Source organism: Opisthocomus hoazin, chromosome 4 (assembly GCF_030867145.1).
Source record: "Opisthocomus hoazin isolate bOpiHoa1 chromosome 4, bOpiHoa1.hap1, whole genome shotgun sequence".
In the NCBI taxonomy this organism is placed as follows: Eukaryota; Metazoa; Chordata; class Aves; order Opisthocomiformes; family Opisthocomidae; genus Opisthocomus; species Opisthocomus hoazin.
This window is the reverse complement of record NC_134417.1, coordinates 36712630-36733705: the sequence shown is the minus strand read 5'-3', so window position 1 is coordinate 36733705 and position 21076 is coordinate 36712630. Positions and strand designations below refer to the sequence as shown.

General features: G+C 45.5%; 1 protein-coding gene across 2 annotated transcripts in view; it reads right to left on the bottom strand.

The window, feature by feature from the left end:
* The window catches only part of GLI3 (GLI family zinc finger 3), a 196191-nt gene that overhangs the window by 132177 nt on the left and 42938 nt on the right, over nt 1–21076 (bottom strand). For both annotated transcript variants that reach the window (XM_075418582.1, XM_009943066.2), the window contains exon 2: nt 11459–11701. In XM_075418582.1, the coding sequence (XP_075274697.1) occupies nt 11459–11701 (243 nt within the window). The remainder of the gene's footprint in view (nt 1–11458; nt 11702–21076) is intronic.

Below are 21076 nucleotides of genomic sequence, written 5' to 3'. Positions count from 1 at the left end.
ACAGGGATATGGCTTTACCATGAGTGTCACATGTCAGGGTTTCAGTCTAAACAGCGATACACAGGCAACCACGCTCCCGCCGTCTTGGCGGGACATACTTCCAGCAGGTATCAGTCAGAGTTACAAGTGAGCTGAAGACGGGTTCAGAGGGTTGCTGTGGGATTTTATTCCGTGCGATTTTATTCCAATAGCCACAAGCCACAATATGCAAGTCATCACAGTCCTAGAAAGGCCGGACTGAGGAGCAATGCTTCTACACCTCCCATCTCTGGTTTCCCACTCTTGCACTCAATTCTGGACCAGTTTTTAAGTCCTTTTCTTCTAAGTGCAGAGCACTGTCAGAAGAATAAGAAGCAAAGTACGGCTAGGCTGAAGCAGCATCTCTCAGTTCTCTGCACTGACAAAATAAAAGGGTGTCCTTAGTTGCAGTTAGGTAGAGCTCATGGAGGTGTTATACAGCAGGATGGAAGCAGGAAAAAGAAAGCACCTCCTGCTTTTAGAGCTTCCTGGGAAATCACAGCTGGGAGAATTAGTCTGAATGTTAATTAGAAAAGGTATTACATGGAAAACATCGAGCAGACCACAGCATTTTGTGGAGCCAAGACCTATTGCCAAATTAACCCAGCCTAGAAAAGTGCTAGAGAAGGAATTTAAGGTGGAAGATGGGTTCTTCCCATCCATATGGCAATTCCCACAACAGGGTATCCGGCTTCAGGAACACAGAGCAACGTCAGGCTAGCACCAGCCTTCCGTAAGAAAATACAAGTCACTTCTCCACAGCAAGCAGAGCACACCATTTCAGACGACTGTCTTCCTTGGAGAGCTGTGTCAGTACCTCATGTAGCATTTAACAGGCAGCATCCATGTCCACTTCATTTCTTAAAGGCAGCCCAGAGGCCACCCCCTGAAGACAAGGCATGTCAACCTTCGCTTTGCCAGCCTTCACCCATGGCCTCAGCAGCAGCTGGCCTACACCCCTCTGGTCCTGCAGCTCCCTGCACGCCCAGGCGAGCCCCACAGGGTCGCACAAGACGGGCAGCACTCCCATAGGATGTCTACCAAAAAATCCCAGAGAGGGAGGCTGGCCAGGAGGCAGAGGCACGCAGCACGCCTCGCCTCCCTCTACAGACCACCTTTTCAGAGCAGTGTACACAGAAAACATCTATGGGAGGAACCACTAGAGTAGACCAGGTACTCAACCTGCCTTTCTGGTTTGTAACACACAGAGGATGGAAGGCACCACTAGACGTAGGATGTGTGCTAGCCTGTGACATACATGACAAGTAACTACCATCTTTGAATAGATGTGCCATTTCCCCAGAAGAACCCAGAAACACTTTCCCAGGCCAGCATTTTGGGTTTCATTCACCTTTTGTAATTTTTTCCATGGGAGCACATAAAACCAGATCAGGCCTTCGTCTTAATTTATAAGGGGTTTCTCCCCGTTGACTCTATGTGCCTATAAGCTTGTTTAAATCTTCTGTACTCAAGTTGACAAACCAAGAAAAACTGAAAATCTGTAAGACTAAAAATGCGCACGGACCGTGGTCACTGCCAGTCTCAGGCAAAGTAGGGGCATACATCAGTAGGCTGCACATCAGACTTCCCAAATCAAACATCTCAAGTCCTGGGCAGCTCAATGATTAGCCAGTGATACATGACTAGTGCTCCTCTTCTCCTATCAAGTTAAAAGAAGAAAAAAAATCCACTCCTATCATAGCAGCAATTAATGTTTTTGATGTCTGGCACCAATTTTATTGTTAAAAGCACTGTAGATCACTCGTGCTGGTGCCAACTCAAATATCATCTAGCATGAAACCTGGCTTTAGGGCCAACAGCTTCCTATCACTGTACCATGCTGGTCCATCCCGGTAAACTGAGCAACCACTGTTTATACGTAACACAGGCCTCGATCCAGCAGATCTTATTCACTCAAGTAACCCAGCTCCATTTCAGCAACGTCTAACAGAAGTCAAGGCCAAAGCTGGAGGCTTTCAACAGTTGTATCTTTAAGCAAGTTGATGAAAAAAACATACAAATCAAGTGCGGTACCTTGCCACACTAAGGAGCATGACACACTGGAATGAAATTTATTTCAACGCATTCTACCTCATTAGTTATTTGCTTCAGCACTTGGTATGGCGTTACCCTCAGCTGTTACCATAATCAGCCATTTATTTCAAAGTATGTCATATGCCATTACTTTCGGCTTCTTACCATAAGCTACTGCAGCAGGGGACTGCAGACAGAGGAATAACAATGTTCAGCTCTTCATTTGTGAAATGGTAACATGGATCCTTGGGAATTATGATTTTAAATTACAACTAGCATGAGAAGCAGGTAAGATGAAAGGGCAGAATATAAGGCAACTGGGGATTATTAGAAAGTTCATTGAAGCCAGCAGCCGTTGATTCACTGAATTCATTGGGTTCTGGATCAGCGCCGTTCGGCTGTTTGGGAAAAATGATGGCTTGGGGCAGCACTGAATGTGAAAGGGAAACCAGAATGAACAATGCGGGACCCTCTCTGCTACCTTATTCAGCATGAAGGAGGAAACAAGCGTAATTCAGATCAGAAATCAATTCCGTTATCTGGAGAGCTATCTGTGCTGAACTCCAAGAACTCAGCAAGACAAATTCCGAAAGACAATACAAAACATTCTTTTGCTCTGTTTTTGACATGGTTGCTCTTATTCTTTAAGGGAAGTACGAAGATGGTACATAAACCACAAACACTCCCATGCACGTACTGGGTACACGACCACCACCACACATGGCAACAACCCCACGGCAATACAGTAGCTGTACTCTTTAAAACACAGCTACCAATATATCAATAATTCGTGCAGGACTGGTTCCTCGCACTAGTGGTTGCTGCCTCAGCGGCAAGCTATACGATCACAAGTGAAAAAGATAAACAGTATAACTCTGCCTGAAAGGGGTAGTGTTCCTGAGAATCTCCAAACTCAGATGTGACCCATGGAACAGGCTCAAAAGCCACAGTTGTAAGTAATTTGAGCAGTGTTTTAATAAGAGGTTAGCAAGTACTGTGTAAACTACCCAAGAGCCAGGCTAAGAGGAAGATAATTGGGTTGCTAGGTGTGAATAAAAGGAAGCAGAGGCTACAGCTAAGAAGCTCTCCTCCTAAGTACTGAGCTCAATCAATAAGAATAAAGCTGTATCCACTAGTGATCCTGAAGACAGTTCAGCAACCAAAGCATTTAAACTGTCTTAAAAGTGAAGGTCTGTTCAAGAAAGATGAGGAACTACTGGAGAGCGCCCAGTGGAGGGCTACGAGGATGATGAGGGGATCGGACCATCTCTCCTACGAGGAGAGGCTGAGGGAGCTGGGCTTGTTCAGCCTGGAGAAGAGAAGGCTGAGAGGGGACCTTAGAAATGCCAATAAATATCTGCAGGGTGGGTGTCAGGAGGATGGGGCCAGACTCTTTTCAGTGGTGCCCAGCGACAGGACAAGGGGCCATGGGCACAAACTGAAGCACAGGAAGTTCCAGCTGAACATGAGGAAGAACTTCCTCCCTCTGAGGGTGACGGAGCCCTGGCACAGGCTGCCCAGGGAGGTGGCGGATTCTCCTTCTCTGGAGATATTCAAGACCCGCCTGGAGGAGGTCCTGTGCAGCCTGCTGTAGGTGACCCTGCTTCGGCAGGGGGGTTGGACTAGATGACCCCCCAGAGGTCCCTTCCAACCCCGACCATTCTGTGATTCTGTGATTCAATCCCGGACTCCAACAGGAAGCCAGAGCTGGTGCCGAGAAACTTCCACAGGACAACCTTGAAATTGCCCCTCATCAACAAGAAAGCACGTCGCCTTTCTAAGGCTCCCTGGAGGAGTCTGTGCCAGCGGGACAGTGGGCCCACACTGCGGTTCCCCCGCACTGCCCAGGCTGAGGTACCCTCTGGGACACAACGCCCTCCTTCAGTGCCCACACGTGTGGGCTTCCCCCCGGCCCCGTAGGCAGCAGGAAGGACACAGCACACCCACATCTCAGTGACAAACACCCAGGACGCAACAAAATGAACACAAGGGATTCATGAAGGAGGAGCACCCTCTAGACATTACCGGCCCCGCAATCTAGTGATTGCCACAGACATCTTCACAAGAGCTGGATGATGGCAGCGGACACAAAAAGAACTGACCTTGAATGTTTATTTTCTACATTTGGAGACACAGATTTAAATGCCCAGTTACAACACTGACAATGATTCAGCTGCCTAAACAGACACACAGAGCTATCTCAGACCCCTAAGGTATCTGAGGTGTGTCATACCTGTTAATTCTGTGCGAACAAGATGTACTGGAGACCAGTGCCTTTCCAGGGTGGCAGACACAGACCAACTAGGATCCTCCAAGGCATGAAACGGCACCTGAAACCTCTGCTTGGGCAACTGAATTCCCTCCATCGCACTGAACAGGCAGAAGACCACCAATGCAAGAGAACCATCTCCCTGGCAGTGTAAAGCACTGCACAGTGGTTCAGTACACGGCTTGTGCTCACCAGCAAAGGAGAATCTGTTTCAGTTCTTGATGAAAATCATGATCACTGAAACGGCACCTGGTTCACGTGTTCCCCATGCTTTGCCACAAAGACTTGAGATGCTGCAGCCACAAAGCTCCTTGCATCTGACACTAAAAGCCATGTGAGGCTGAGTTCTGGCTAACCTTTTCTAAAGCTCCAAGAAGCCAAATCAAAGAGTCTGCTTTTCAAACCATGTCCCCTTGGCCATGAAAAGCTGAGTGACAGACAGCAGCTTCCTGCGTTATGGGATGCTTCAAAATTTGCAACAAACAATGCTTATCTTCCTTTGGCCACTAGCTCTCTACATACCTGCCCTACTTGGCTAACCCCTTGCACCACACAGCCTCAACAACACCACAAAGATCACTGTTAACTAACAAAAACAGAAAACGAATGATCTTGCCTGTTGAAATGGCAGTAATGAGCATAACATTTACGCATCAGGCTGTAGGGTTTGGGGGGGAGGAGGGTTGGCGGTTTGGTTTTTTTCAAGAGAACACAACAATGGGGAGTACCACATCTCCCACATGCTAGCAGATCCCATAGGATGGAAGAGGAAACTATCAAAACTTTTCAAGTCAGATTTTTATGGCTTCTAAATTATTTTCTTCCCACCTTGCAGCTGCAGATGTTGTAGAAGTTACCACGTAGGGACACAAGCTCAGTCCAAACCCACCACAGATCTTGTCACAAGGCTCTTAAAGACAGAAATGTCCATGCATCAAGGGACACAGCAATGTTGAAGAAGCTTTTCATTCCCTCCTGATTTAGGGACAGCTGATCTGCCTTGAGGCTAAAGAGATGGATTACATTACTTCTTGGCTTTTTTCTCCTCAGAGTTCTTAACTATGATCCCATGGCTCTGAGCAGTGTATTCTGTCTCCTTCCACGAAGCAAGTATACAACAAACACGTACTGTATAGCATCTAAAAAAGCTTTAGCTGACAAACCAAATGAAATCTGTGATAGAGGTGTTTTTGCATTTGTCCTCTGTCTTTATCTTCCCTATTCCTTAAAAAAAATCCTCACCCCACAGCTTACATGCACTTGAACAACCCAAAAAAAAAAAAAAAAAAAGGAGATTCACAGCACCCGCCTGCTTCTCTGAAGGCTCCATACCCAGTATGGGTGCCAGTGCCCGGCAGGTACATTCTCTTAGGTGCCATAAAGAGATAATGTATCTACTTTTCTGAAACATTTTAAAAATTTTGAAGTCCAACAGAATTACAGGGCCATAAGAGATCTCAAATATCCTACTCTACCCTCCACATGCAAATGGGATCACCTCTTTCTGTATCATTGCCTACAGTTTCCAGCTGAAATTAATACTACTGGTAATGACAAGAAAAAAGTCAATATTTGAAGATACCTATTCACCTGAACTTAAAAACAAAATAAAGCAAAAAACCACTAAAAAATGACCTTGCAGCTTCTCAACCACATTACATTTCAAGGCCTTTCAGGTAGTGGAAGTTCTGCAGTCTATCTTGTGCTGACAAGAGAGAAAATCCAGTAGAAGGACATCTCTGTGTACCACTTCTAGTTGTAAATCTATGGGTACAACCGTTACTTCCAAACAAGAACATCACTCAGGGGCAGCAACTCCAGGGCTCTCAAGAGACCCTACTTATTCCACAGATGGGCTCCAGTAAAATGAGCAGGAGTACTCATAGTGAGCATAACGTCCCAAACACAGCCAGAGGCGTTTGGGAGGCATCCTGGAGAAGATATTTCGATTTATAAGCTGTTAGGCTTACAAGGTCTACAGCACCTTCCAAAATTGCAAGCTAAAGTTGCCTCGAAGTTTGATTTTGAGAGCAGTAACATTTTTTGTTGGAGGCTACTGAAAGATACTCTTACATTTTAGATATTTACCCCAAAGATGATGAACATGTTTGCAAAAACATTTTTTAGAGACCAACATTTCAGTTGCTCAGCTGACACCAGTAATCTGACATTCACTTTTATACTACAGGCCTTTCTTCCTCTGAGTTTTATTATAAGCTTTAGATTTTACTTTTTTCAACTACCCCTCCTTGACAACAGTTGGAAACCACCCCATAAATCACCATCAGTGGAGAGTTTTGTTCCTAGAGTGCTTGAGCTGAAGAAGTACGACCCACAGTTTCAGAGGTATTTAAGAGGCCAAACTCACTTTGAAATTGAAAAGCCCCTAAATGTCTTTAAAGACCCCGGGGCTCTAAATCTCTACAAGGATTCCTCGCTGACACTCTCCTACTGCTCTCCAGCAAGGCTAGGGGCAAACCCTCTATAAAAAGCTGTCCTGGGCTCCTGCCACCCGGTGACGCTGGGAAGCTAGAGGTAAGCTAAGAAAAGTGCCCAATGTGGGACAATCCAAAACATCTTGGTTGTCCCTCTGGAATCCCAAAATGTGCCAGGGAGAGGACAAGGCAGGCCACCGGCTCCCCCCTCTAACAAACCAAGTGGAGACCCCCTTCCATGAGCCCATCTGCTGGTGGCGACCTGGGCTGCTCTCACTGGCCAGTGTGCCGCACATAGCTGGCCACCGTGGCTCAAGCCACATTGCCATGAAAAGTCACTGCCTTCAAATTACTGCATTTTAAGGCAGTGTTTCCAGTTATCAGTTTGCATTTACAGAAACAGAATCTAATTTCTTTTTTTTTTTTCCTTCCTCCTTTTTTCTTTTCTATGGGGAGGTGAAGAAAGGGGAATTCTTGTCAATGGAAATGAAAAGGCAGTAAATGAACAAGTGCACCTAGTGAACCAGCACTGCATTTTCCTTGCTGTCGTCTTTTGTTCACTTTGCAAATTGATTGTGAGATGACACTAACACCAGGTAATCCAACCTGGGCAGTTATGAGGGGCCCGATCCTTACAAAGCACAAGTCCAGGCACAGTCAGTGGGAACCAAGGGCAATCAATAACTTTGGCGGGTTAATCCTATGAAATGTGCAGTAGTAGTTCCTGCTTCCCCAGATAGATACAGAAGCTTCAAAACCAGCAGAATAAATCCCCACTAAGGATGGGAGCGGAAAAAGAGTGGGTTCCTGCTTTCAGCTACATTCAGTGCATCCTCTTTAAGATGAAGGTATGCACCAGAAAGGGAAACCTGCCAGGGCCATTCCTGTACATACAAATTTTTAGATCAGAGCTAACTAAAACTCACTGCTTTTTACTTCTTCAGGCTTTACTAATTAGGAACTAACCATTCCTTCAGATGAGCTGTGAAACCCAGGGAAGAATATCCGCAGTATGTTTTATATCAAGGAATGATTCATTTTTTCCATGAGGAATGACTTCCGAGACTGGCAGTCTTAGCACTGCCATAAATCTGCATGGGAATTAAAACTGGGGAAGAGAATAACAAAGGGAAGTCGCTGTCCCCACCTCCCCTGCCTCAGCCCCACCTCTACAGACAATTTACATTAACAAGGGGCTCCAACTACCACTGCAATCAGTGTTTGGGAACATGAGGTTTTAAATCCATTTAAGAAACACTGTGATTAAGCTCAGTAACCCTCCTCTCCTCAATAAAGGAAAGGTGTCACACATGAAAGGAAACGCCAACGTTTTTGTCATCTGCCCTAAAGCTTTTCGAAAGAAAAAAGTTTTTTAAACGTCAAAAGAAAACACCCAAACCAAACCCCCCAGACTGTGACCATTGTTTAAATGGTGCTTAAGAAATCCGTAACAAAAAAAAAAACCACAGAAAACAATAATTTCTGGTTTAGACCTGTGTGTTTTCTCTGTTATTTCTTGGAGGACAGAGGGCTATGGGCTAAGCACGAGGCTGCTCTCATTCTGGGTTGCTAAACAGTCGAGGGGCTCTCTGGCAGTGCCAAAGGGCCGCCAGCTCCACAGCATGTTCCATCCCAGCTGCTTGCAAAGCTGGTCCACTTGAAACACAACCATTATCCCCACCCACACTCTGCAGGAGAGCAAACTCCCCCTCAATGAGGTATTTATTCCATGTATATGGTAACTATTATTTCCAACATCAGTCATTTTAATTAGGAAAAAAATTGTAACAACAAAAAATCCTGCAACGCACATACAGAGACACGCATATTCACATGTAGAAATGCAAAGCATTCGAGTTGTTTCCAATAACTGCACCTCCTGGAGGGAACATGCGTTCCACACACTATTGACTTAAATGCTCTTTCTCTTTTCTTGCCATAAAAATCTACAGAAGTCCTCCTTCAAAAAAATTATTCTCCCTTTTCCTGTGTTACAGGAAGCCTACCCACACTTTTAAATACAAAGTGGGTATAAATAGAAGCACAAATTAGGCATCTTGAGAAGTCTGTATTTTCCAACCACAGGGAAACTCAGGAATTACTGTGAGTGTTTACATGCCCAACTACGTTGAATTAAAACAGTATTTTCTACCTATAAACCCAGCAAAACTGGTAAGAAACTCAGGAAGCGAACGACAGCCTTGCTGGTTCCTCACCTGTTGCTACAGTGGGACTGGGGTGTGTTTACATTATTCAGCCTTCTTCACGTGGACCACTGTAAGTGTCAGCCTGAATACAGTCACCACTTCGATGAAAGCATGTCTTACATATATGATACAACTACTATGAAAATTTCAGTAAGCCTGTCTGCTTGCTTATAAATCTAACTAGACATTTGTCTCTTTAGTTGTCCTACTGTATCCCATCTATTAAACGTAAATAAAAGCATGATGGCTCTTCATATGACATTAATAGCTTGAGGGATTTTATAAATCAGGGAGAACAATGTGTAACTCGCTATAGCAGCGGTGAAGCAGGTCTGCCCATCCGACGTTTTACGTCTTTGCCTGCTCTGGGTGACCCTGCTTCGGCAGGGGGGTTGGACTAGATGACCCACAGAGGTCCCTTCCAACCCCTACCCTTCTGTGATTCTGTGACTTAGATTTTTGCTTTAGGATCACGTTGCTCATTTAAAATTAACTCATCTCCTGCTTCTCTACCGCTATATGCTGGTAACTTCTGCTGCTCTCTCAACTTCTCACACCAGTGTTTTTCTAGTAGCCCATACATCCTAACTAGCTAGCGTTATTGGTCACACTACAGCTTCATTGAATCTTGAGAACTCTTGTCAAAAGGCAAATTCAATAAAATAAAACAAAACACACTAAATGCAAACCACTCAAGACTCAGTATGACCAGCTGGCCCATTTTCTTCAGTCTGAATCTTCGGTAGTATCAACAAGACTTTGAACTAGATTTAAGGGGTGAGCTGGCAGCTGGTCAGATGGTCAAAACGGCACTAAATTCACCATAAGGTTTGTTATTCATTTAGGGGTTGGTTCTGTCACATGTTTCACCTTTCCCCAGCTGTACTGCCTACAGAGAAGTTATTTTGCTTCCCCAGTGAGACTTCTTTTTTTTAAAGTGAGATTTGGCAGTCGCATCAACAAACGGTAAGCTATGAATGGTGCCTCCAGCCCGCAAATAACATTTCTCAGCGCTGCTGCTCGTGAGCGGTCATTCGCTCTGCACGCTCACGCCTCTCCGGCGGACGAGTCTGCTGCTGGGGTGCCGTGGCACATCCGCCTCAGCAGAAAGATGAGTAACTCCCCCAGACGGTCCCAGCAGGGCTGTACGAGGGGAGGAGGAGGAGGGTGGTGCACAGAAACCAAATGCCTACACTGGAAGAGAGCTCAACAAGCTTAACTGCAAACTTTCCCTAAATACTGATCTAAACTATAAAGACAACAAGTGTTCGTTTTCTCGTAACACCTCCATCCTTATTAACAATCAGGCTGATCTTTTTTCTTTTTTAAAAAAGGAGGTTGGTGAGACTTAAGGTTGTGCGAGACATACTTTGATCTGCACCCTGATGAGTGAACATTCCCCTTTGCTGCTAGCCCAACTAATGAAGGGATAAAATTAGCTTTTATCCCTGGCACTTTCTTTCACAAAAAAACATGCACTAATCAGCTGTCCTCACTAATCAGTCGTCTGGCTAATGACCTTTTGCCTTACAACACTAAAATTTCTGAATGATGTGGGGGAAAAAAAACCCCAGTGGAGACTGGCCCCTCTTTGTGGGTCTTAAGCCTATCATCTGGAACTGGAGACTGGAAGGTTAAATGGCAAATCTGTATCCTGACTGGGTGATAAATCTATAATCAAAAGGCACAAGCCTTGACACCTCAAGATGTACTTGATTACTACACAGCTAAATGATTTTTTTTTTCTCTCTTTTTTTGTAAACTAGAAGCAGATGAAAAAAAAAAATTGCTTAACTCCCTCATATTTTGCCTGTGGAGAAATCCACTCCACATCTGTGTTCAAGTGTCAGTTAATTTCTTACTTTTTTTATTAATGCCTGAGCAGGAATTCAGAAGTTGAAACGATTTGCCTTCACACACACACTCACCTCCCTTCAGCAAACTGTAGCTGGGGAAGAAAATTGCAAAACCACTCCATCAGCCCACGTACTCACACACACAAGTGAAGCCCTAAAAACCTCCAAAACAAAACAAAACCCCCCAAAACACAGCAATAAACCTTCCAACCCCTCCCTCCCTTCCCTGTTTCTCACTGTACAAGGCATGGTCCCTCCTCCTCTTACTACCATGCTTTAATATTGTTTTAAAAGAGGGATTCTAAGGCCTGTTCCATCGTCCTTCTGCGCTTTGTTTAATGAGGCTTTTTTCCTTCTCATATTAAGGAGGTGGAGCAAACGCAGCCCTGGGTAGCTGAGGAGGATTAGCAACAGATGCTATGTCCTGTGGAAGTTGCTTCGCAGAGGCCTGTGATAATTCTGAGCTGAAATGCAACTGCCCCCTGTTTTTTAACTTCAGAAAAAATAGATCTCATTACCTCGACCCCCACCCCCCAGACAAAGCAGTTCTCTCCCTGGGGACGATGCAAGGCGAGAAATAAAATTGCATTACATTTGACAGCCTTCGCATCCCAAAACGAACCGGCAGCGGATACTCACGGTAATGGGGGTCCATGTAACCGTTTCGGGGGTCCATGGTAAAGAGCGTCCCACGGTAAGGTACAGCAGGTTCGGGAAGGTGCGATATAGATCCATGGATCTCCTTCTTGATTAATGAGGCCCTTTCCTCGCTCGACGTGGAAGGCTCCTCACTGATCTTGCCGAGGCCTTGCCCACCCTGCGGCTGCATTGTGAGCGCGTTCCTTCTCTCTCTGTGATAGGTCTGCCCAGGACTTTCATCCTCTGCAAAAAAACGAGGGAGAAGAGAGAGAGAAGGGAAGGAGAAAAAGAGAGACACGCACTTTTAGCCCGTTTATAGCAAACATAATAAAGAGAAGTTCTCCCCCCCCCCCCCCCCCCCGGCCCTCCTCCTCATGGTGTTAAGTTTGCGACAGGAGGCGCGTGCGTCGCTATGAGAGATGGCGCGGGGATGCCCGCCCGTCCCGAGCGGTAGATCACGGACACCCACGCGCCGACACTCCAGCCGGCGCGGCTATCCATCACGCGACAAGACACGGGCTCGCCGTTTCCTCGCCTCTGGGGCAAGGAGGCTGGGAGCTGGGCCTGCCTGACGGGGAGGCGAAAAACAACTTTGTCACAAAGAGGAGGAGAAGACAAACCCAGTAAATCAAGAATTTGATCAGAAACCAAACCTAGCCACCCACCGCTCCTCTGCAGCCCAGCTCCACTCCCAGCCCCGGGGACTGGCTGGCGTGAGGGGCTGGAGCCTCGCAGGCAAGGCGGTAGCCATCAGAAGCAAGGTGGGCAACAGTACATTGGGTAAAACTGCTCAAGGCAGGCGCAGGTGAGGCCACCCGCTCCAGCGGCATCACCACATGGATGCCCGCGCAGGGTAGTGGAATACGCTCCTCCCCTCCATCCTTCCCACGTCCACAGACAAACCCACCAACTCTTGATGATCACGGGAAAAGGGGGAGGCAGCCCCAGGACCAGGTGCAGAACAAACCCTCTGCTCCCACCTGAATTTTAACCCCCGGGGACCACAGGCACCCTTTGAAAACTGGGTGAAATGGTTCCATTCCTCAAAAGCCAGACGCACGTTCCCACGTGCATTTCACACGCATCGTGCGGTTCTGTTAGCTACACGAGTCTCTACTGTGAATGCTCTCCTGGAGTTGCACTACAGCTTTGAAATACCGAGGCGTTTCTCTAAACGAGCACGATGGTCGGCTGTAACCCTGGGCAGACACCCATGGCTCCAGGTACAGCCTCGTTCACTCGGCCACGCTGCATATGTGGGAGTACACCCACCCATCTCCAAGAAGTACCAATAAATAGCTTCAAAAGCTGCTCAGCAGTTCTAAAAGCACATGAGGAACCGCAGATTATTAAACACCAGGCGCAAAAAAGGTAACTAGAATGGAAGTGAGAACACCCCTATGAAATAAAACTAAGGTACGCCTACTACAGCCCGCACAGAAGGAAGGATCGCTGACAACCACACCAAGATTGCACTTTGGTTGTCAGAGATCTGAGGTCAGGGCTGATTTTTCCCTCATACCATGCACTGGTCTACTCATTCACACAGCGAAAGCACCAGCCAGCAACTCAGCAGGAGACTTTCACCAAGCCTGACACCAGCGTTAACTCAACCTGCTTGCCTTCATGCAAATTAGATTAGAAACCCTCTCCGTACACACTGATACCCGGAGCTGAATTTTGGTTATTATACGCATAAACTAGCTACACCCTTGCTTTGAATGCAGTGCCGGCCAGGCTTCTCCCTGCCCCCTCTCCTCCCAAGTAGTAACACGAAAACCCAGCAGCGTAGCCTATTGAGCGCTTAATTATTTTTCTGTCTCCAAGTATTACAGCAACCAGGGTCTGCTGACTTATCAGCATCTTCCAGGAACTGAATTCTTTTTATAGCCAGCAGTAATTCTCCATACAGAGCATTTCCAGGGTTGGGTCTGAGGAGAAAGAGTTAATGGCAATGGACAACAACGCTGCAGAGTTTTAACCCCTTGCCCTTTTCTACTTTTTATTAATATGCACAGGCACCAGTCCCTGCTCTGGATTAGCAGGGTTTAAGGTTTCAACTTTTTACACCAAAGCTGGTTTTAGTTAGAGAACTGCAAAAGGGAGTCTAAAACTTTAAAAGTTATATGAGGTTTTTAAAAAGCTGCTTGTATAACTTAAAAAAAATCGCCCCAAACTCATATTTTCCATCACATTTTTCTCTAGCCAGAGTCTTTTATGTTAAATTTCAACCTAGAGTGAACTTTCACTGATGAGATGTAAACTCTTGTAAAAACAGGGGATTACACTCCATTTGAAACGCTGACAGACCCTTGAGCAGAGCACGCCAACCCGTGCTACCACAGCACAGAAAGCAGCAAGCCGGAGTGATTTGTGGGGCCATATAATCAATCTGAGGATCAGATAGCATCTCAGTTCTTTTGCTCTTCCATATAAAGATAATATTTGTTAAAACTGCCGTCCTGGGATACAGCAAGGAGGTGACGTCTGTCTGCAGGCTCCGCTTTTATTCTTTCCCTCTCAAAACATGCATGTGTCATGAATCAAGGTACTAGCCACTGCTACGGAACAAGCTGATTTTCCAAATCGCTGAAATTCAAAACCTACTTTCAGTAACTTTGAAGCTAAAGGAAAAATGTGTTTTGTTTTAATAAGCTTTCCTCTTTTTTTTTTTGGTTCCTCAAGGAAAAAAAAAAAGGAAAACCAAAACCAATATTTTTCCTCCTGCATCAACCGTCTCTCTCCCCGTTATGAGATTACTGCCCTGTGCTGTCAGAAGCCAAACACTTCTGTATGCTGTCTGCCATGTCAAAATTCCCCTCAGAAGTCTGTTTGTTGATTTTTAAGTAAACACAATGGCATTTTTGCAACAATAAGGCATATCCAATGGCCAAACCTCTTGCTAAGCGTTTGCCTCGCTGCCTTTGGCAGGGGCCCGACGAGCATCGTGCCAGCGCCCGCGCCCTGGGCAGGGAGCTCCTCTTGCAGCGTCGCTGCCGGCCCTCGCCACGGCAGGCGAGCCGCTCCAGTGCGCCAAGAGCCGAAAGCTGTCTGGTCTCCTTCTGTTTCGGCCGAATCGTCCAATAAAGTTCGAAGAGTCAGCGCGGGCAAGCCGCGCCACGCCAAATTATTGACAGAAACGCACTGTCCCCCATGGCAACAAGTGGGACTGTAGCAAAAATGTAAGCAAACAGCCCGCTTCTCCAGCGGCATCTGCCAAAGGGGTCTGCAGCCAAATTCACGACAACTGTTGCCGCTCTGCTCACGTTTTAGAATGGGCCGGCTTTAAGGTCAGAAGAAACATCCGATTTACTAAAACCTTGCAGACACACAAATGCCAAAGTTAAAGCAGCTGATCCTCCCTCATCTGCATCTGCTTCCCGCTGGTGGGACCCCACCGACTCCAGCATAGCTCATCCCACCTTTTGTGGGCGTAAGAGAGTGGTTTAAGAGAAGAAAAAAAAAATTAAAAGGTAATCAGGCCCCAAAATCAATCTGCATAAGCTTCTCTTTCTTCACGTACACCCTACTCTGTCTTAACAAGCCAGCAGCCAGAGACACGTGCTACAAGTGTCCAGCCTGGAACGATCACATTAACCCAAGATTCTCCCATTCACTGGGAAATACCTGATTTAGTCCCGTTACTCTGATCAGAAGCAGTTTTTATGAGAAGTCCTGAGCACCACAGAGCACCTTGTTTAATCAACAAGCTTTTTCAAAAAACTCACACTGGACAGCATGCCTGAATAAATGCACTTTTAACTGCTCAGCTAATTTACCCGGAAAATCAAGAATCAGGACAAACCAAAACCTAATGCAAAAACCCATTAAACTTTCTTTCCCTGTTGAACATTTTTCGCTCTTTTTTTTTTGTTGTAGACCAAGACAAAGTAGAAGCTTTTTACTTCCAACCTCCTAAAGTCAGCAACTTAAAAAAAGCTGAAATCTATTGATACACCACGTTAAAAATCAGCTTCAACGCACTTCAGAGAGCCCTGCTTAAAACAAGACAACACCAACGCAGCCAAATCTGTCTACGTATGAAGTTTCATCGCCGCATTTCCGCATGCAACTTGGGGAGAGCATTACTGCCTGAGGAGAGATCCGCCGACGCACTTCGGCCGGGTAAGAAAAGAGACAAGATACTTACAGCTCAGTCCAAGAGACCCTGGCTGACGCTCCCTCCAAGCTCTGCGCTTGACCAAAACTCTCTGGCTACCGGGACGTGGGCATTCCTCCCTCTCTTTTCGTCTCTCTCCCTTTTCCTCCCTCTCCCCGTCTCCCTCCCTCCTTCTCTCTCAGAGGCAGCGCTTCTCCCATTAGAGGAATTAAAAGTGGTTGGTGCCATGCTAAATTTAACAAGCTCATTAGTATTCTTCCTGTGTGCTTCCTAGTGAACTCTCCCTATTCAAGCGGCTCTCTCTAGCTGAGGGGTCAGGCGGCTAATCATTAAATCAAACTAATGTCACCCTATCACAATCGGCCTAAGAGAAGGAGGGTTTATTATTTCAGTTTATGCTAAATAAACGGTTTTACAAATGGTCTCCAGGCAAGGTCAACAGCAGCTTCAATTACAAGACAAACTTAACAAGAGTTGCTATAAACCAAGTGCTCCATATTGACCTAAGCACAAGCTCGGCTCCGCATATTGCCACTAGCAGGGTTGCACAGGAATGCATATTGTAAAATAAAGGCAAGGGTAATCTTTTCTTTGCCAGAATTTGTGACTGCACAGAGACTGCTCATTCACCTCTCCCCAACCAGCTTGCTGCTCAGCTCAATTCACCCCACACAAAGGCTGAAGACCAGACCTCAATGGACCGAGTGAAACATGTTCAAAACTAGGCTCTCTATTGTGACTGAATTTCTTAACATCTTTTCAAAAAGCGGAGAATGCCTTGAGGCTAAAGGAAGAAACAGGCTAATGGTGAATTGGGAATACTGAGCAAATTTCAGAGCCCTTTCCTCCTAGCTTTTGAGGTTGAAAGCAAGCTCTTTCCTTTCAAGTTTCAAAGTCCTTTTTCCTCCCGCAGTGTCACAGAAGGATTTGAAAAGAAGGTAATTGTGCTCACAGTCCCCCTGATCAGAGCTTACGTCCTATTTCTGGTATTTCGGAATACTTCTTGCAATAATGGTGCATATAGCTCAATCCCTTAACCATCCTGCACTCTGCAATTGCTCATTAAATGAACAATTGCTGGTATAAAATGCCTTTTATGTTCAAGGTCTGGATATAAGATAAGCATTCTAGTACTCTAAATTTGGTTTACTAAGGAAACTCTCCATCATTAAATTACAAAACTGAAGTCAGAATATCAGTCTTTCCCAGAAAAGTAGCATTTTAGGTTGCTGTGAGCCAGAAGGGGGGCGGGGGGGGAATGGAGCGTAAAAAAGATTGACTATTTAGATTCTTGATAGAATAGATACCTAAGTAAGAAAGCAATTTCCCTCACATTTAAGAAGGTCTGAGTTTTTGAGACTTAGTATTTTCTTCCTTGAAATGATGCAACGGAGAATTGCCAGGCTCCTTAGGACATGTGTACCTGCGCCTTCTTGCACACACACGCCGATCGCTACTCTCCGGCCACCTTAAGAACAAAGCGGGAGGAAATACATCTGTAGGACTGCGCCTGCCTTTAAAAACAGCGCGTGTTGTAACCAAAGTTTTGGTTTGGGTGGGTACAGGAGTTTAAATCGGGCATTCTTGGTCCGAAGTTTGTTATTTGCCTGCATTTGGAACTACTGCACATGAAGTACGCGCTCTGGAAACACCAACACAGATATGAAGCACAATGTTCATAACTGGTTTTAAAAATAGACTCCAAACATACGAGAGGCCACAAAATCTGTTAGATAACAAGTACAGTACTCACTATTTGCAATGCTTAAGCATACCTTATACAAGACTTTTGTGCTCATAAATAACATACATTATCTGAGCTCACCACTGAAAATGTATAGATCTACATTCCCGTTTGTAATGGATTTTCAGCTTAGTTATTTTCCCATTACCATATGTATAGTATTTTCCAGGAACTGATTTGTGACCTTTGGAATATGAATACACAGCTCTCTTCTCTGTTTTTTGTTTGTTTTGAGAAACTTGTTACATTCTTTTGTTTGTCATCTTTAAACTTTCACAGGAAGAAAAAGGATTTATGAGCAAGGCAGAAAGCGGACCCAATCCCGACAATCCCTACATAATACTCTACTCCTCCATTATTTTCCACAAATGAAAGACTTTCACTTTTGCTGCACCTACAGCACCGCTCAATCCAGTCCTTTTTTTTTTTTAAAGTACAGAGGAAGCCAGAACACCGTGCATCAATAGAGTCTCTACGACTTCCAAAACAGAGCTGGCTCCTGCCCTCCCCTGGGTCAGTGGCAGAGCTCTCAGCGACCTGGAGGAGACATGACTGGGTCCGCACAGAGCTCACACTGCTCCAACACCAAGTCAGTGATGCACTGCCATCAGCAGAACATGGCTCACAGCCCTTTCCAGCTGTGAACGTAACTCTTCCGAGACTGCTGGGGAACCTTTTAACGGTACGAAGCAACTTCAAATTCAGGTAGACTTTTTCAGACACCTAGATCTGATCAAGCCTTGTTAGTAGCAATGTCTACCTTGATTTCTTGATTATCTAGATGAATTTACACTGCTTGGTGCCTCCCAACTAAAACCAAGTGCCTGAAGTTAAACAGACATATATGAAATTATGTAAAATACAACACCTTTAAAATTTCATACAAGCAAACACCTACTGGATTTAACTGGGATTCTGCATCTACAAACCCCAGCACCAGACCCACAGGGAGATGCTAAAAATCTCATTTAAGCTTAAAGAAAAATCCTACTTAGGGGACTCAAGAAGTAGCTGTGGAAGCTACACAAAGGCACAGGGTGCTGTGGAAGCTTCCTGGTCAGTCCCAGGACTCCCACCCTCAGAAGGTGGACACGGAGGGCAGGAGTCAGGGCTGGGCTGCCTTGCACCTGATCCCACAGCTCCCTGGTCATGCCAGACATCGGGGCGGGGGGGGACACAGGAGTAACATTTGGGTATATGCCTGAAGTTACTGACCTGACACTCGAGCCATCCCACCGACTGCAATGACTTCAGATCAAGCCGCAGAAGCTGTCTGCTGCGAACCAGGTTCCCTGGGCATCTTGTTGGTCAAGCTTGCCTGGAGCCACCCAGCCGCACAGACAGCCAGCCGATCCACAGAGCTCGAGCCCCTGCAATGCCCAGCCGCAGCCCACGGGGCCAGGAGCCTCGGGGAAGCTAACGGAGGCACTAATTCTCAGCAACTCGCAAGTTCAGACTCCAAAGAAGTGGGACCCTCACTTCTGAGCAAGCCCTCTCCCAGCCTGTTTCCACACAGGCTTTAAAATAACAAAAACAAACAATTTAAATGAGAACAGCTGAGAAACATTTTCTCCCTTCCTGAGTCCAGGGCTACGTGTTTCTCCCATGGCAGAGTGGATTATTGCGCGATACTTAACACTGCTGGCAAGCGCAGCCCCCAGCGCTCTGGTTTAGGTGTTGGTGACGACATTGACTGCGGCAGGAGAAACACTAAACCCAGTACCCAGGTACCGAGCAGGTGGTGAAGTTTTAACTTTACCTTCATGGGGCCTACAAGGCTCAAATCCTGCCTGCTTTACTCGCACCTTAATCCCCGGGATTCAGCGAAACCACTCGTGCAAGTAGAGCAAGAGGAATTCACCTCCAGCATCAGACATGCTCCAACCATTGGGCGCGAATAGTCCATCCCTGGAAAACGTACTGGAGATGTTTGTTAGCATGTGGAAATGCTGTATCATTAGCTTGATGAGAAAGGGACTCTCAGCAGTAAAAAAAAAAAAAAAAAAAAAAAAAAGAGTGCTTTGTAGTTCCAGTGGACAAGGAAAAAAAAGAAAGCCTTGATGCAGAAGTAAGAGACATGTGAAGGTAGAATTAATTGGCAAAATTAACACGTAGTATGTTATTTCTCATTTTAAATTCACAGAACTAGATGGCACACAAAAACATCTCTCTTGGTATAGTAAATTTTATGTTTTGATTTTATTACTTGAGGATTGGGAAACTCACACAAGAAACAATCCCTTGCAAAAATAGCCTTACTTTTTCATCTCCCCTTCTAAAAAGTGTTCAACCTGACAAAATTCAGTAAAGACAGCAAGATACTGCGCAACAGACCCAGCAAACCAGAACGTTTGCTCCAAGTCTGCTGATCAGGGCTAAAACTTGAGCTTTTGCACTTTCATAATATCTCCAGGAGTATTGCTCTTCTCCAACACCTAACCTCTTCAGCGAGCCAGGAGACTGAAATAGAACTTCGAGAAAGACCACCACAGACAACAGGATCCTACTGCTGGCAAGCATTTCTCAGCAAGGAAAAGCTCCTCAGCTTCTTGCACAACTCTCAAAAGCATCCTGGTTTGAAAACATGATGAAGTTCCTTCCATTAGCCAGTTATTAGATTGTTAGTCACTGCTTACTCTGAGCAGGCTAATTAGTTACATCAAAGGCACTACAATAAATTCCCAGGAGGGTTTTAGGGGGGAAAAAATGTATTTCTCAACCACCTAATAGCGCATTTATGCCTATCTGAGGGTAATTGCCTCATTTCACTCCACACTGGGGGACATCTTCTGTGGTGCCATCACATTCTACCAAGCCAGCAGCAACAACGGGCCTTAAAGCTGTTTCACAAATCTGCTTGCAGCCTGATATAAATTTGATTAGCCATGCTTCGATACCACAAAAGAGTGAAAGAGGAGTTATAAGCCCTTTGGTGCACCGTCTCCCTTTGTAATATTTACAGCCCAGACACCTTGGCCTTGACAGAGTAAAAAAAGTTACTTTAATTAGTGTTGCATACAAACAGAGTTGGTATTTCTTCCCTTTATCCTTCAGTGGGTTCAAGCTGCTAAATGCAATCTTTAGCCAATCGCTAAGTGGTTTGCTACAACCCAGAGCCATGGCAACCCTTCAGTTTAGATGGCAGATATCACCTATTTCATTGCGAAATTTATTTATTGCTGTATCCTTTCGCACAGTTGCAGTAAGAGTCAGTGTTTCCATCATCTCGCTGTACTTCTGGCCCCTGAAGCATACCAGTTGTTTAAAAATATGTTATGGGTTACTCAGGCCTGATTTACAGTGGCTGCATTCTCAGTTGCAAACAATAATTTCATCAAGGTCTCAGGGCAAAATTTGAATACCATATAAGTTTTTTTGTGTGTAGGTGTATATGTATTTCTATATACACACGTGTGGTCACACACACTCAAATTCAACTCCACCTCACATTCCCTAAAACCCAACCGACTGCAGATGAGGCTTTGCGTGACACACGGATGTCTGCGCATATGTGTCTACACCGGCATGCTGGACACCTCAACACAGAAATCAGACCTTTCACATTCCTCATCGGTAGTCTAAATAATTCAGGAGAAGAATGCTGCAAAACACATGCAGCAAAGACTTACAGCAAAGGATGTTTTCGAGCAAAGAAAAAAACCTCCCCAGAAAACTCTCGAGTCCTGTACACCAAACAGTTTGATGCTTTGAATGATCTTCTGGACATAACTGCATTAGTTCAAAACTGCAGAGC